Source organism: Prunus persica, chromosome G3, assembly GCF_000346465.2.
Source record: "Prunus persica cultivar Lovell chromosome G3, Prunus_persica_NCBIv2, whole genome shotgun sequence".
In the NCBI taxonomy this organism is placed as follows: domain Eukaryota; kingdom Viridiplantae; phylum Streptophyta; class Magnoliopsida; order Rosales; family Rosaceae; genus Prunus; species Prunus persica.
Window position 1 is genome coordinate 19,530,895 of NC_034011.1, and position 17,728 is coordinate 19,548,622.

Here is a 17,728-nt window from a genome sequence, read left to right on the forward strand (position 1 = left end):
TTACAGTACAGGTGAGTTGACTTGACTTCTTGTTGCATGAAAACCTATTTGTTATCAAGCTTTGGTCCCGCTCGGCGGCTACCCTGCCGTGTTATATTAACAACCATGAATATTATTTGTTTTATTATTATGAAAAACGAAATTATATGACGTTGGTTTGAAATCAATTAAAGGAAAAGTCTTTTCTAACTAATCATAAAATGTTTATTTGTAAATCATTTTATATTATTTGGAATGTTACATCAATTACAGAATTGTTGATTTTGTAATTTCGCAAGAGAAATGTTACTTACTACTTTTTACCGCTTTCGTCCATTTCAAAATGATGTTAGGAAAAAACCCAAAATGTTATCAACCCAAGAAAAGTTAAAATGATGTCTCTGTTAACCGAGAAAGAAAAAGACTTTTTTCTTAGTTATAATTCAATATATACTAAAAAAAAAGTTTGTACTGAAGTTTGAATCTCTTTTTTTGTGAATTAAAAGAGTTTAGAATATTATTTTTTCTAAGGATGGTAATGGGTGACACTAGACAAAAGGAAAAGGCTTAAATGCTAAAATAGTCCATGTGTTTTATCTTATTGGCCAATTTAGTTCATGTGTTCTTAATTTGGCCAATTTGGTCCCTGTGTTTAGCACTGTTAGCCAATGTGGCCCATTCTGTTAAAATTGCCGTTAAATAAATATGTTTTTCTTTTTCTTCCTTTGAAAACTTATAAATTTTGTTGAAATTAATTTATAAAAATTGAATTAATTTAAAAACATATCAAAACTTCATTAGAACTAAAACATAGCATTAGAAAAAAGATTAAAAAAAAAAAAAAAGGATGGGCGCAGGGCTGCTCAGCAATGTGGTTGGGGGAAGTGGGGCGATGACTGCATGGTGAAGATCCTATTGGGAGATGGTCAGGAGTTGGAGAGAGAGAGAGAGAGAGAGAGAGAGAGAGAGAGAGAGAGAGAGAGAGGATGGCTGTGGCTTGGGGAGTTGGGATTTTTGCGTGTGGGTGAATTGTTGCTGGGGAAAAAGGGTGTTGCGGTTGAGATGAAATGGTGTTGTCCTTTGGTTTTTAATTGCTTTTAGCTTTTAAATCTTATTTTTATTTCATAATTATTTATTTTATAGATTGAATTTAAATATTTATATTTATATTATTAATATTTTAATAGAAATTTAATAGATTAAATTATATTAGACAGGAACTAAATTAGTCAAATTAAAAATAAATGGACTAAATTGACCAATAAGGTAAAACAGAAAGACCATTTTAGCATTTAAGCCTACAAAATACTATACATATTTTGAGAAGCAAATTGTTTTTTTATATTTTAATCCATAATATTTAGTCCTTGGTGGACAGATGTCATTCGCGGACCCCTGTGGCTGTGAATTTCGATAAACTGGACCACACTGGAGACAAGCTCCTCGACTTCAAGAGCCGCCGTAGTATCCACCACCATCTTGGGTACATCGGCCACATCGTACTCCGTGCACCCACCGTACCCGTCCAATAGCCTCTGCATATCCCGCCACGTGGACGGCTTGTGCCAGCCCGGCCCTCCACCAGCCTCAGCGCGGCGCTCGAGCCTTCGGCGCCACTCGGCCTCGTCCTTGGGCCTACACTCCACAATCAAGAGGCGGGCCCCACTGGACGATGCCAACTGGGCCAGGTACTCGAAGTGGGCCCTACGGGAGAGGGGCGAGTCCACGATGACGCTGAGGCCCAGGCGTAGCTGGGTGGCAGCGATCTGCCAGATGACGCGGTACGACGCGTCGTTTAGTACGGAAGACGCGGAGGAGGATGCGGGTTGGAGACTCTGGATTTTGTCGCGCACGTCGTCTTTGTCTAAGAGAGGGAGTTTGAGAGTTGAGGCTAAGGAATTGGCTAAGGTGGTTTTGCCTGTGCCTGGATGGCCCTTCATTGCTATCAACATTTGAACTCTACCTTTATCTTCTTCTTCTTCTCTGGCCATATCTTTCAGTCGCAGACAAGAGATGTAAATTTGAGTATTTGGGGGGTTGGTTTTTATTTTGTATGGTGGGGCCTACCTAACGGGACAAGGCTTAGTAATTAAGGTTAGCCTAATTTTGTTTTTGTTTTTTGTTTTTGTTTTTTCCCTCCCTTATCTTTTTCACATGCTTAGTGATAAGGTTAATAATGCAGTTGCAGTTTCATTTTGTTGTTTTGCTGCAGTGGATATGATTGTGTTTTGATGATTCGATCAATGACAAGTGGCTTAATCTAATAGGAAAGTTGAAAGAGGAAGATAAGAAGAACCAAATTTTAGATACCCAAAGCGCTTCTTGTGTTCAGTCCTTGTATATTGGTGAAGTCAATGCATGAGGGCCGAAAGATTATGCAAAGTTCCATCTTGTATCTTGTCACAATAGTTTCATGAAATATTAAAAGAGCAATGGAAGAGATTACTAATGAATCAACACATCTGATCTGATATAAAAACGTACACCTAGATCTTCACTTTTGGCTTGTTACTGATATGAGCTTACCAGAATTGTTTCCGAAACCAAGGATGGTTTCAGCTTTGCTTGGTCTTGTGACAGCAAAATCAAAAGCTAGGATGAATTTCAGATGCAATCCTCTTGTGTCTTCTTCATTCACGCGACTTCGCTGGCATTCATAGGAGGATTACAGTCTGGGAAATTGAAAAGATCATTGTGTTGAAGACATATATATTCCTTCATCCTAGAAAACTTGACACGACCAGCTTACCCCAATCTAACATCCTACAACATACAGTTAGATCCCATTCAAGATGATTGTTCTCTACCCTTATTCCTACGCTTCTTCCTCTTCACTGGCGACTCTCCCCTTGGACCATCTGATGCATCAGTGCTTGCACCGTTGCCAACTAAATCTGGACCTTGTGATGGAGGCTTCTGGTGAGCGGTGATGGGAGCAGAATCAAGCGGTGGTTGAACACTGTGACTTGATGGGTCACTCAACTTTGCTGCCCCATTTCCAATCACATAAAACCGTACTGCTCCATTAGCAGCAGGTATACTCGTGCCTTGTGATAGAGGCTTCTGGTGTGCGTTCAGGATACTGTGACTTAACGGGTCACTCGACTTGGCTGCTCCATTGACGGCAGGAGTACATGATCTGAGGAAGTAACAGTGCATTTCATTTGTGTCATTGCTTCCATGTGCATCATCCCTTAAAATATCGCACATAATCGATTTGTGTAAGTAGCAATCTTGAAGGGGCAAAACAGAGTCGTCAGTCACAGTTTCATTTTCCACCGAAGTCGGAGACTCCTCGGATTCCTTTGGAAATGAGATCCCAGATAGACCATCATACGATAGAGCACAGGCTATAGCATAAACTGAGGCCCCAAGACCAGGAGGCAAAACTTTCCTTGGATGTGTAACCTACAAAATGGTAAAACATAAACTCAGATAAAATGGTAATCTACAGGGTTTCAGGACATAAATGAACTATTGTGTTGTAATGCAAATATCAATGCAAAAACAGCTGTAGAAGTACGAACAAAGAAAGTACTTTGAATAAGATTGCTGCAGATAAACGTTCTCTCAAGCAGTAGATCTGAGCAACGTCCAGAGCTTTTGACCCAAATTGAAGCCACCGATCCACTATAACTGTGACTGAATTATCAGGAGATGACATAATTTTCTCCTTGTGTTGTCCACCTGACTTACCATCTATCTCCATTGCATCTTCATCACTTTCATCCTCATTGTCATCCATATCACTCCCCTCATCAATGTAACCATCATCATCATCATTGTTTGATGGAGCAACAGAAATTTCTGTCGAAAGCAATAGTAACGGAAGTGGCCCGATAACAGTACAGTTCCGTATGTTCATCACACCCGAATCCCCACGGGTTATCTCATCAAACATAATCAATGGACGATCATCACTGGTAACCTTGAAACCTAACTTATAATTCATAGAGTGGTTGTTTAAACAAACTTTAACCCCATTAGGAGTTTCTACAACAGATCGTTTCATCTTCTTGCGAACAGGAAGCAATCTCCCCACCATTGGATATAAACCGGCCACGAGAACAGCACGGAGTATTCCTGGGTTACGTGCATTCAAGCTACATCTTGATACATCCTCAGGGATAAAACCATGCCGAATTAGCTCTGTCTGGAGCTGCTTGCGCATACGAGATAGCATATGCATCGTACTTGAAGACACAAAGTATTGAGAACAGAACAGTTTCTCTTGACCTCGTTGTTTAGCAGTCTTCCATATGTCAAATGCTGCTATGACTGCTAGCTGATCACTATGCCCACCATACAATGAAGCAAGTTCATATTTAGCAGCAGCGGCTCTCTTCTTATCATCAGGTAACATAGGCAGGGAAAATGGATCCTTGAAGTCAGTAGCACATGCCAGAGTCAAAGCTGGGTCAAGACAGTTCATCAGTATAGAAAAGAAAAGCATCTTGCTCGTCAATGGATGAACAGGTAGAGAACCTAGCTTCTCCCCAAGTACTGTAAGTTTCTCATCAAGTGACAAAGCCCCAATATCTTGAAGAACAGCAACTGCATTGCGTATGGTCTCGGAAAGTGGAGGATCCAATGTCTTAATCAAGAAATCTTCTATATTGCAATCTGGATCAAGTAACTTCACCTGTCAATCAGAAATAAAATCTTGAAAAGCTTTAATAGATCACAAAAACTCATTATACTCCAAAAACACACTAGTAGATCACAAAGTATCCAAAAACACTCATTATATCACAAAAACTCATCTAATGGAAACAACACCTCTTCTCTTATTGGTCCGAATATTAGTACCAGGTATAATGCAGTTCATTTTGGAATAAGAATACACGTCCCTATAGGCAACTTCTGCGTGTGCGTATTTCCAACAACATTATGAACGCAGGATGAAAACAAAACAAAATGACAGTAGCCATAACTAAACAATTGCAATACGTCCCACCGACCTGTGACATGTCAACATGCCAATGTTATCTTTTATCATTGCTTATTTATGATCACACAACAACGCGTCATTTCGCTAATTTCTTTAGTTCGCAGAAAATAGTATATGCCCAAATAATGTTACATTTTTTCTGTGGAAGGTGGGCTATTTTCGGGGAAGGGAGAGGAGGAGGAGAAAGGGAGTCATGACTATTGGAAACTTTAACAGATTAACAGGACAACAATGCAATAATTTGTTTCTTGGGGCAAGTTCTTTGTCTCAAACAAAGTTTCCACAGACAATAACAGATAGATGAACATATGACCCCAGTAACTGAGAACGGATAAACAATGCGATAGATATACAGCAATGCAGTCTCTGTCATGATTCAAAGAGGTTTAAGAAATGTGGAGAAAGGTATACCTGCAGGCAAAGCCCTTCAATTGGCATTCTCCTAATCTCAGGCACCTGAAAATCTGGCAATGAAGCTGCTCGAACTTTAGAATAAAGATGATAACAGATTCCAGGCTGACAACGACCAGCACGGCCCCGTCGTTGCTTGGCACTCGCTTTTGACACCCAGGAAGATTGAAGACTTGATACATTTTTGTAAGGATCATAATTTTTTTCTTTCATCCGGCCACTATCAATAACATAAACGACATCATCAATGGTGATGGCAGTTTCAGCCATATTAGTTGAAAGAACAATTTTACGGCAACCAGGAGGGGGGCGTTTGAAGACCATGTTTTGGTCAGCAGATGGAACCATCGAATGTAGAGATATTATCAAAACCTTAGAAGTATTTCTGAAATACGGGTTCGTGAGTAATCTCTCCTGGGTTTTTTTTATATCATCCCACCCTGGAAGGAACACAAGGATGGCTCCATCTTTTGAATCACTACAAATTTTCCTTAATAATTGCTCAATAAGAACAAAATCAACATTTTCAGGATTAAAATATTGGAGATATCTATCAATTAACAGTTGTTCTTTCATAGAGTTAGAAAGAGCATTTTCAATATGCTCTTTCAATATCTCAGCAGTTTCTCGCTGCTCTTCCCGTTCAGCCAACTCCAATGCAGTTGCTCCATCATTGGCCTGTAATTGGCAGTCCGCACCAAAAGATAGCAGCATGCAAACATCTCCTGTTCTACCCTTTCCAGCAAACACCATTAACGGCGTAAGTCCAGTTAAAGAATGCTGGTAATTAAAGACTTTGCGAGTTCTTTCAGAAGAAGTAAACTCTAGAAGGGGATCAAACTCATCATTAGACCAAGCCAGATTAATAGCTTCATCTAGAAAAAGCTTCAATTCCTGTGTTAAGTCAGGATCTTCATTCTGTAAACCTACTGCAGTATTAAGGTGATTATTTTCTACGGATTTCAGGATAGAAAGTACATCCTCCAAATAGAAAGTTTTGACCTGATAAAGGATAATACCACGGCATTAAAACAAAAGCAGCATAATATAAACAACTAACAAATCACCATCTTTCTTTAGACAAATTGACAAGTCACTATCTGAGGAAGAGTTTTTACAGGATAAGTGAACCCAGGGACACGGATAATTGGGCATCCACCAAAATAATGTGAAAACCGTTCAGCATCAACAGTTGCACTCATCAGTATCTGTTACAATAAGTATCATAAACAGACGCAGATCATCAATTAATATAAGCTCCAGAAAAAAAAAGGGTAATATACTAATATCGTAAGAATGACAGAAATAGAAGACATGTTTGAACTAACCAGATGTAGATGAGGGTGTGAAGAAAGCATGTCTCTGCACATTAATCACACACAAAAAAAAATTCCGTGAACAAACCAAAATCAGACTCGAAAATTCATGATTGATGAACATGCATTCTGACCTTTCATTTGCATCACCAATAAACTATAATACACAGCAACAATTCTGCTCAAACTATTATCCACATCAATACACAGTAACATTTCACTCAAACTAGTATTGATTACTCTTCATATTTGGCATTCCCCAAATTTAAGTTACTCTAATTTGAGCTCCTAATCAAACCAAAATTATATACACATCCGGGTTTATTAACACAAGCAAACAACTTAATGACGATAAATCAATGTGTAGTATATACCTTATAATTGCCAGCATAAAATCTGAGTGGTGATCCCTTTCATGAATTTCATCCTACAGAGGGAAAAGCATTCATTGCAATTGTAATCCATGACAACAGAAAGAAGGAAGCATAAACGAGAGCATATGTTTAAACTGGTCTCAAGAAAAAAAAGCTCCAAAACATATGCCTACAAGATAAGGACTTCCACAAATGAATGCACATATAAACCCTCCAGCCGTATAATCTAATCCTAATACAGATTCCAGAAAGAAATTGAAGAATCCCAATGAAGAAAGTACAAGTACCACAATAATGTGAGTTATGTCATTGACATCTTGCTTGGTTTCTTTGTTTGAGTCACCTGCTTTTGATCTACCAGCGCCTCTGGACACTAACAACCTCAACAGAATCCCATTTGTGCAGAGCACAATTGATGAGTGCCTGCCACCTTGACTTTCCAACCGTATCTAGCATCGCCAAAAGAATATATAAGTTAGTTTCTCACAAGTTACAATAATATTGACAAGATACATAGGACTTGGAATCCTATTGAGACTACGCACGCCTTCTGTAAATGTATAATCACAAGCAAATTAACTTTTCTGGTTTGATCTAGCAAACCCTGAGAATATACTTATGTATAACTGAAAATGATGTAACCAACTTAGCTGTGACCAATATACCATATTTCATATTGAAAATTAGACCAACTAAAAGCATCCAACAAAAATAACCACAACAATTTCTGCACATGAGTTGTAAAATGAACAATATTCTGTCTTTTTTCCGGTTACAAAGATTGATTAGTTCAAATTTCCCAGACTACTAATTATTGAATTGCAAAACAGGAGCTTCTTCGCCCCTAACGACAGTCATGTCTGGTACATAGACCTATATTAAATACAAAGAAGTTACCTATAACACTGCTTCTAACAACAGTGTATGACAGAATGGTCATTGATATGATAAAATATAAACTATACATCAAGACAACTCATGAGCAACATTACCTTGTATCCAATATCCTCTCCAACATTTTCTCCTCTTTCCTTAGAGATTCTCTCGGCAACTGGACACAAAAATACCAAGGATTTAATAATTTGAAGTTTACAATGAGTAAAGAAAAAATCAAATAAATAAAGGGGGCCTAAAAGTTTTGTATGCAGAAAGAAGAGTGTCAACCTGATGCAGCTGAGATACGTCGAGGTTGAGTGCACACTATTTTACATGCCTCCCCCTTACCCCACATATGGTCCAAAATAAACTGTGGGACCTGAATCATATTTTTCAAAAAGAGAACATTATCAAACATAGTTACAGAAAGTAATAATATTAAGTCTAGTTTTAAAAGATTAATGCTATGCTACATTAAGCAGGAAAAACTAGTCCACAGTGCAAAGAAAACATCAAGAAATGTTAAAAGCATGTCATATACATCCTGAAATGACTGATGAACACAAGCGGACTAATGAAGCTTGTCATAAAAAACAAATAATCTAATGAGTATAAAAAACTAATCAAGATTCATAACTCTCAATTATAACAATGATATTGCACTCTTGAACATGCATGTCCACAAATATGCAAGATCAGTTCAAGTCTTGATACTCCATGCTCTCCCTTCTTTTGTAATTTTTAAAAATCCAAAAAGTGACATCCACAGGGCTCCGTATAGAAGCTTGCAAGTAAAGGTACCAAATTTCCTATGCAGGCAGGTTTTTAAATGGTAAAATCAACCAGAATATGTTAACAGTATAGACAATGATATCCATGCAACTTATGTCACTATCAAGACCAAGGAAAGGAAAAAAAGATGTTGCCATATAAAGAACAAAATAAATTAAATGGACTTCTTTTGAAACAGAACCAGACAACTTATTATAAATATACCATAAAGAAGACAAAGCAAAGAAATCATAACCTGTGTGGTCTTTCCGCACCCAGTCTCACCAGATATAAGAATTACCTGCTTTCAAATAGGAGATTAACAATAAGTCCCCGAAGTTGAGAAGGAATCCATTCAATTCAAACAAAGGTTCAATGAAGTAGCAAAACAGAGTTTCTAGTAACGAGTAACAGACCCCACTATGTTGAGATAAGGACACATCGCATATCTAATTGATACTAGGAAATTTCAAAAATAATATCACGCATAATGTGATCTGCCGCGTGAACAACTAGCTAATAATTTCAAACACCAATCATGTGAATGTTCAAATTAACCTGATGAGATTCAACTGCTGATGTAATGACATCCCTGTAGGATGTAATTGGAAGCTTAGACTTCTCTTTGGTGATCTGCACGCATAAATTCACAGAAACCTGTCATGCTGAGCCTATTATTATGCAAAAACTATGACTTAAAATGATGTAGATGATAATAGAGGTGCATCATCTGTTAAATCAGAAGAACCTTTCTCAATTTATCGGAATTCTTTATTCTAGAAGCAAGTGATTGCACTTTCTTTGCAATTTCTGCCTTGGTCATCAAAGGCTTGCAAAACATACTATCTTTCTTCCGCTTGGCTTTCACATTCTCATTACTATTTGTCCCATACATTTCTCTGCCCTCCACTTCATCACCGGGTGGGTAACACATGAACAAGTCCCTCAATACTTCTTTTGTGCCTTCGGAAAATGTCAGATGAGTGAGCTTTGGAATACCATCAACGGCTGCAGCCTTCTTTTTAGGTTTATAAACAGACACAACACGTTTTTTCCCACTCCTACAGAGTTCAGGTTTATCATCAGTTTAAAAAAACCTGTGCAGATAAGAAAGCTGAAATTTTCCTCTTTTGTTTTGGTGCCCAAAAATATGGAAGCATGTAAGCTTCTCTTAAATTAAAATATACAACATTTTGGTCATTATCAACAAGACATAACTACCAGCACTCACCCTTTACTCTTGGATTTCATACCCATTTTCCTGCATTGTTGATGCACTTCAGCACGGTCATGGTTCGAGAGACCGGCCTCAAATGTGTAAACTGCAGGCAGATTCCGATAATGTTAAAAAAACCATTCATACAATGTGAAAAATTAAACAAAATCAAATACTTGGTCCTTTTAAATTCGCACCAAATACCAAGTAAGTTCCTGAAACGCTCCTCCCGACAAAATAAAAAGGAAGCAAACATGGATTCAGATCGCATTAAAGTATTAAATTTCATTAGCACCCAGTTTTAAGCCATGACTTTATTCAAACACTTCACCTTCGTCATCAGCGGAATTGAAGCGGGAGAGTAATTGAGCTATTCGGTTCCTCATGCTTTCTGGAACTTTACTGTTTTGTTGTTGGCCGCCTCTGTTCTTCTTCGCCATGTCTATTGCTTCTTCCTTTGGCTCTGGTCCTCTTCCCTTTTGTCTGTTCGTTAAATTCCGAATCTGAAGCAGCCGTTGGCGCCCAGAGGAATGTAAAGCTTTGAAGAAGAAGAAGAAGAAGACGAGATTCAGTGGAGTTGTCGAAGATTTGGGTCTCGCTCTCCTCTGCCCTGAATAGTCGGCGTCTGCTATGAAAATGGAGTTTTCAGTTCTGCTATGTGTTTCGTAAATTACCCTTGCCCTTTGCCCTTCCTCCGCATATGCTTTTTTATGCTTGGCATATGTAAAGCGGTGCCCGCGCCGCTAAGTTAAACCCTCCATCATATTTACACTTCCAATTTGTTATTTTCTTTAATTTTTTGTTCCTTTATTATTTTTAAAAAAAAATAATAATTAACGAGCATGATTTGAATTTGGCCATATTTTAACAAAATTAAGATAAATAAAATTTCTCAATAAATAAAGTCTACAATATTCTCAGAATAAAAACAAGTAAAACCCTATCCCATCAGTTGATGTCTATAATATTTCAAATGACATTTCATCAGAGATAAAACTCCTTATTAAGTATGTTCCACTTCTATTAAAATGTGATCTCAATGGAATTCACAAATGTGTGCAGACTCAATTAAAACAAAACAATTAAAAATATATATATGATATGAAAACCCTAGTTTATCTATCTATATATATAAAGCAAAAGGCAGAGAATGGTGAAACATTCAAAATACCAGAAAATGCCCTTTGTTAATGCAAACATTAAGAATTCAAATTATTAATTAAATGAGGATAATATGATAAATTCACACTTTTTCATATTAAAAAAATTAAAATTAAAAGAAAATTCAGATAATGGGTCCTATTTTTATGGAACACAAATATCCATGATCTTTTTTAATTCTAAAATAAATTTAAATTTTTTTTAAAAAAAACCTCTCGCATGCGCGGAAGCGCGTGCAGAGAAGCTAGTATATTATATATCTACATGCTAACGAGCTTTGACTTGCAGATCAGTAGTCTCATGAAGAAAAGAAAAAATAGGTGTAGATATTAAACTAAGCCCAGCCCAACTTACAGGAAGTGAGCCAACATTGGCCCAAATGTGAACTGCCAACCAAGCCAGCAAATGTTGTGGTAGGCAAAAGCCTAATGCGAAGACTGTGAAACCCCAGCCCTAAGCCAGTACAAGTAGAGAGGAGAACTTACAAGACTCATCTCTCTCTGACCCTCTCTCGCCTCTATATAACCCCATTGAGTTGGTTTCCTCCACGCAAAAGAGAAACTCAGTGTGTTATACGACAAAGGTACCTGATACTTTATTCATTCCTTGAAAATACATAGCCTCTACCCAATATACAATAACCCATTGGGCATTGATTGTAATTTGCAATCTGCTATTTCTTTTTTTTTTCTTTCTCTTTTTTGGATTTCACGAAATTTTCTCATATTATCTATCACCTTAATCTGCTGCTTGCTCACCTATATTACTTTTAATGTGCCGACAAATGAGAAAAAAGCAAGTCCTTGTTTTGGATGCTTTGGTCTCCTATTCTTCCTCATACCCATTATTGATTGTTGAATCCTGAACCTGTTCCTGTGTTGGGTTCATTTACTTTTGATCGGAATCGGTTCCCAAAGCGAAATCGGTATCTGGGTACCCTGGATTTTGCTTGTTTATTACCTCTAAATTTGGGCAAATCTTGTGACGGCTTCTATCCTCTTGGTTGGTTCTCATTTCTTGCTGAACGTTCTTGTTTGGGTATTTGTTTTGGTGTTCAATATGGTTTTTATCTGTCATGTTTTCTCATTGTTATTTTTCGAGGTCAGATTTCATGTTTTGGTTTGTTTTGATTGCTTACTATAGTGGGATTCTTCTACTTTTGATTGTTCCTGATGTGGGTTTTGATCTATTATCACCAGGGATTTGTTTTTAGGTGTTGAAATCGTTGGCTTCCCCTCTTGGTAAATGTTAGCATTTCTTGAGCATCTTATGGACTGAAATAAGACTCATTCTGTTTGCTTAAATGGGATATCATCAGTTTAGTGTGTTTCTTTTAAGCTCTTCATGATTCATGGTATAAATAATTTGGTGATTGATGTACATTGTGGATCAGTCAATTATTGACTCCTTTGCCATTTGTCTTTAACACTTTTGTTTAATGATGGAGTTTCTCAACCTTGAAGTCATTGAATGGACTTGCAGAAATTGCAATTTTTCGGTCACAAAAAAAAATTTTTATTTTACGGCTTCTGGTTACAATCAGTTTAGTAAAGAGATTTTTAATGCTATATGTAGAAGGTATTTTCATCTTATTAACTTCATCTTGTATGAAGTTTCATTCAGGGCCTTTGCTCGAGCAATTTGAAAGATTGGTTCCTTTTGTGAAAATGTTTTGGATAATCATAATCCATTGTCTAAACTGGAATTATTGCTGATCCTCCTCCAATCTTGATTCAGTTGGGAAATGCTGAAAGTGTAACCTTAAATTACTTTTAGAATTCAGCTTCAGTTTAATTATAATCTTACTTTCCCACCCCATCTTCGTTTCACTAGAATATCTTGGTAGGTTTTGTATGATTGGGTTCTTACTTTTGTGTACTCTATTTAGAGATTTTGATGATGTGATTGATGGAGTCAAGCTTTAAGACATTCATTACCATTTTTACTGTATTATGCAGGTGTTTGTTTCTTGTGACTAACTGGAGGCTCTTAGAACTTTGAAAATATCTGCTTCTTGTTTTTCTACCGCTGTAATAATATATGGGCTGAGGTGCACATTTCATGGGAGGTGTGGGAGATGAAGAACCAGCCACAAAACGCATGAAATTATCCCCTGGACAATTGAGAGGTCTATCCAACGGTTCATCTATTACAGAGCCTGTAGCTGGCTCTTCAAGAGACTTGATGGCTCGGCCCCTAACATCTGAAGGGGACGAAGAGGTTGTTGGTTCAAAAGGAGTTATTAAGAGGGTGGAATTTGTCCGACTAATAGCAAAGGCACTATATTCTCTTGGCTATAAGAAAAGTAGTGCTCATTTGGAAGAAGAGTCTGGGATACCGTTGCACTCTTCTGTGGTAACTCTTTTTATGCAGCAAATTCTGGACGGAAATTGGGATGGAAGTGTCGACACATTGCAAAAAATTGGTCTATCAGATGAAAACATTACTAAATCAGCCTCCTTTATGATATTGGAGCAGAAGTTCTTTGAACTTCTAGATGATGAAAAAGACATGGATGCACTGAAGACATTGAGGACTGAGATTGTACCTCTCTGCATCAATGGTAGTAGAGTTCGTGAGCTTTCTTCCTGCATAGTTTCGCCTTCATTTGGTGGGACTCCTGGTAAAAACATTGCAAGGGCCAAGTCTCGGCCAAAGTTACTGGAAGACTTGCAGAAACTGCTTCCCCCAACAGTTATGATACTTGAAAGACGGTTGGAACATTTGGTTGAACAGGCCCTAGTCTTACAACGTGATGCTTGCATTTTTCACAACTCCTTGAACGAGGAAATGTCTTTGTACACTGATCATCGATGTGGGAGAGATCAGATTCCTTCTCGAACATTACAGGTTGGTAAAAAAAAAATTCTGATTAATGGTTGTAAGCTCTAATTAGAGCTTTGTATACTTATTGATTTTACTTATTTGGTCATATTTCATATGATGAATGAAAATCATGTTCATTATTTGTTGTCATATGAGGTATCACATCTTAAACTGTGAAGTTGAGTAATAACAGTGAATGTGTCACTTTAAGGTAAGCTAAGATTATAGTACTCAGTCTTGGTTATCAGGGGTTTTATGGACCCCGTGAGAAGAGACTGGCCTTTCTGTTAGGTAAGTTAAGATGGTTTTTCCCAGTCTTGTTCTTTTAGTCCTTCTAATTAGTTTGACCTGAAAAATAAACCAAGGAGTTTATCAGAAATTAATTAAAGTGAGCAAGTGATTCAAGGAGGCTGCTGTTTATAACCCTCCACATGTCTGTGGAGAGTTTCAAATTCAAAAAATAATACTAGGGTAAGTAGTTGTTCATCTAAGTGTAGGATTTGTATGGGGGAGGCAAAGTAGTACAATTAATTGACCAGATTGGACATGTGGAACTTGATAGCCTTCTTTGGAAAAACTAGTGTTAGATAATATGTTCTCATCAGGCAAAGAGTAACCAGTGTGGTTCAGCTTACAATTCATAAGCCTCTAAAATTTGATAGAACATGAAATTCAAGTCTTTGTGGCATTGTATTGTCCTTTCGTTACTGATAACACTTTAAATATCAAGGGTCCTGGTTTCTTTGCTACTTCCTGTCTTTAAATCTTTGCTGTTATTATCAGCATTGAGAATGGTATATTGCCATTTCCAAGCATCCTTGTTAAGTGTGCTCTTGTCTGAGTTAATGTGTGGAGGAAGATACTGACCAAGGTCTTGCGGAGCTTAATCTATGTCTGATTCCATCATTGTTGACTTCACTTTCTTTTTTGCTGTCTACTTTAGTGCCATCTCTCGTAATTTGCATCCACTCGTTATATTTTCTGTGTTTTGTTAATTTGTTATGTCAATGACAATTGTCTAATCTCTCTCTCTGGTTACTCTTTTATTATGTGTTTGTTGTACATATGCTATTTACCTTGTCTAGATTAACCATTCTTACATTTATAAAGGGCACTTTGAATCTGGTTTTACATACATATTAGTCAGATCTTGGTTCTAAACCTTTCTTATCACTTTCAATTTTACAGATATTACAAGCACACAGTGACGAAGTCTGGTTTCTGCAATTTTCACACAATGGGAAATACTTAGCTTCATCATCAAGTGATCGATTAGCAATCATATGGGAGGTAACATCAATACTATGTGGAACTATTTCTTAATCTTGCGTATGCTGCCCTCTTCTCCATTTTATATTTTTCATTGTTGATGCAATGGGTCAAATTTGATTTCTACCTATGTATCTGCGTGCATCTATAGATGGGCATCTTCAGTATAAATCTATCAATTATTTCTGCCTCCTCTTCTTCACATCTAATGTTTGTATTGCAGTTCCCATGTTGCCCTTCCATCTCTGTTGGCACTTTTGATTTCTCTGTTGCTAGTTTTTCACGAGATATCAAATATATGTTCTCATTATGTAGTCCCCTAATGCAAATTATTTTGAAAATGCATGGAATATTTCAGCGCTATAACTGGTTTTCATCTTCCCCATTCTTTTCCTGTCGTCCGGACTTTGTTTTTGTTTGTGTGTGTATCTGCAGCCTTAGATGACCCTTTTGGGACTAATGGAGGTGAAATAATGATTTGTATACTCATTTATAGATATGTTGTGCAAAAGAAGAAGAAAATTACTAGGAATTCATATCAAATATGATCAGTTTTCATCATACTTTTGGCTTAACTTGGCTGAGCTTGGCACGCAAATCTAGGCTCAATACCATGTCTGAGCACAGCCCAGCCCCAGCTCAAGCCACTGGTTCTGAGCTGGCTTGGAATACAATCCCATGTGCATGCATGGTTGACAGGTGGACCAATAGTTACCTGTTGTTCTATTGTTGCAACTTGCAATACAAATTTTTTAAAAGAAAATAGCAGTTGGGTTGGAATTAGATTGGAAAGCTCTGCGTGTAATTCTTATTTAATGATATGCAACGCTTTTTGTTTTTTTATATTTTGATCCTATTATCCTAGATTTTTATACCCTGATCATTTTCTTGTTGGGTATAGGTTGATGTGAATGGTTGTGTTTCTTTAAAGCATAGACTATCTGGTCACCAGAAACCTGTTTCCATAGTTTCATGGAGTCCTGATGACCATCAGCTCCTCACCTGTGGAGTGGAGGAGGTGGTCAGGCGTTGGGATGTTTCTTCTGGTGAATGCCTCCATGTTTATGAAAAACCTGGTCTTGGTCTGGTGTCCTGTGGATGGTTTCCAGATGGAAAATGGATATTCTCTGGTGTCAGTGACAAGAGCATCTGCATGTGGGAGTTAGATGGGAAGGAGCTGGAGTGCTGGAAAGGCCAACGAACTTTACGAATCTCTGATTTGGAGATAACCAGTGATGGGAAGCAAATTATAAGTACTTGTAGAGATAATGCTATATTACTACTTGACAGGGAAGCCAAAGTTGAGATATTGATTGAAGAGGATCAAACTATAACTTCTTTTTCATTATCAAGAGATAATAGGTTCTTGTTGGTTAATCTTCTGAACCAAGAAATCCATCTCTGGAGCATAGAAGGTGAAATCAAGCTTGTTGCTAAGTACAAAGGTCACAAACGCACCCGATTTGTTATCAGGTCTTGTTTTGGTGGACTTGAACAAGCTTTCATCGCTAGTGGTAGTGAGGATTCACAGGTAAAGAATTTGGTTTCTTCCTTCTGAGGCCTCTTCTTTTTGCTTGTGTTTCTTGTGATTAAGCATAAGGCTTATGTCTGGACAAATCATTTAGGAGGCAGATACTCATTTCATATTTAAATATGTTACTAGTTCCTGTATGTTTTCTGCTGTGATTTTTTCTGTGTGAAGGGGGTGGGGTTGCGGGATATAGCTCCAATATATTCCCCTTTAGATTCAACGTTGGATAACTAGAATGTAGTTGATGCAGTTTCATTAATGACAGATGAAACTGGCTTCTTGTTTATTTTTTACTTTGTTACGCATTGTTTTAATTTAGGGTTGAACTCCTTTAGTTGCTTGCTGCCAGGGTGTGGAGGTTAACCAAAATGGCAGACAGAGAACTTTTTAGTTTAATACATTGTCTTGATATTGTTGTGTATCATCCTGGACTGTCGCTGTACAGTGAGGTCAATGTGATAAATGGGATTAAGAGGACATCACACAGAAGAATTGGATTCAGTACATTTATGCTATTTTGCTATTAGTTGTAAAATGAGAATTCGGTTGTCATTTCCCTTTCGCTGTGCTAATTGATGGTTTTCTCTGTGCAGGTTTACGTATGGCATAGAGGCTCAGGGGAGCTCATAGAGGCATTGCCAGGTCATTCTGGAGCTGTTAATTGTGTCAGCTGGAATCCAACAAACACACACATGTTAGCCTCAGCCAGTGATGACCGTACAATTCGGATATGGGGCCTAAAGGAGCTAAAAGTGAAACACAGGGATGCACACAGCAATGGCGTCCATTATTGCAATGGGGGAACTTGAAAAAGACTTGAAAAGCAAATTGCTGGTTATAATTTCTCTGACCATTGCTTTTATGTAAATACCTTATCATCGTCAAAATCAGACATTCATGTCAAACAAGCATGTGGATTGTGCAGCAAGTATCTATAATAAATCTACTATTTCATTTATAGTATGTTCATTCTTTTTCTTTGAATCAATTTTTGAACTTTTGTGCATGAGAAAGTTGACTTGTACTTGATAATCCGGTTAGGACTAG

At 37.5% G+C, this 17,728-nt stretch overlaps 2 protein-coding genes across 4 annotated transcripts; one reads left to right on the plus strand and one right to left on the minus strand.

Annotated features, from left to right (window-relative positions):
- Window positions 1,245–10,604, minus strand: LOC18783191 (DExH-box ATP-dependent RNA helicase DExH6). The gene is made up of 14 exons (XM_007217027.2): window positions 10,226–10,604; window positions 9,910–10,000; window positions 9,427–9,739; window positions 9,237–9,311; window positions 8,935–8,979; window positions 8,196–8,286; window positions 8,024–8,082; window positions 7,319–7,480; window positions 7,032–7,084; window positions 6,670–6,703; window positions 6,460–6,549; window positions 5,342–6,343; window positions 3,518–4,621; window positions 1,245–3,387 (listed from the first exon to the last, which is right to left on the minus strand). Exons 1-14 carry the CDS (start codon window positions 10,332–10,334, stop codon window positions 2,767–2,769), a joined length of 3,849 nt encoding a protein of 1,282 aa, XP_007217089.1. The 5' UTR covers window positions 10,335–10,604; the 3' UTR covers window positions 1,245–2,766.
- On the plus strand, window positions 11,530–17,644 carry LOC18783729 (WD repeat-containing protein 26). Of its 3 annotated transcripts, XM_020560617.1 has the most exons (6): window positions 11,580–11,638; window positions 12,255–12,296; window positions 13,014–13,905; window positions 15,070–15,171; window positions 16,052–16,681; window positions 17,275–17,644. In XM_020560617.1, the coding sequence occupies exons 3-6, from the start codon at window positions 13,117–13,119 to the stop codon at window positions 17,488–17,490; spliced, it is 1,737 nt and encodes a 578-aa protein (XP_020416206.1). In that variant the 5' UTR covers window positions 11,580–11,638; window positions 12,255–12,296; window positions 13,014–13,116; the 3' UTR covers window positions 17,491–17,644. The 3 variants fall into 3 exon arrangements, with proteins under 3 accessions (XP_007217238.2, XP_020416205.1, XP_020416206.1); XM_007217176.2 differs by lacking the exon at window positions 12,255–12,296 and having other exon boundaries at window positions 11,530–11,638; window positions 17,275–17,610; XM_020560616.1 differs by lacking the exon at window positions 12,255–12,296 and having other exon boundaries at window positions 11,549–12,057.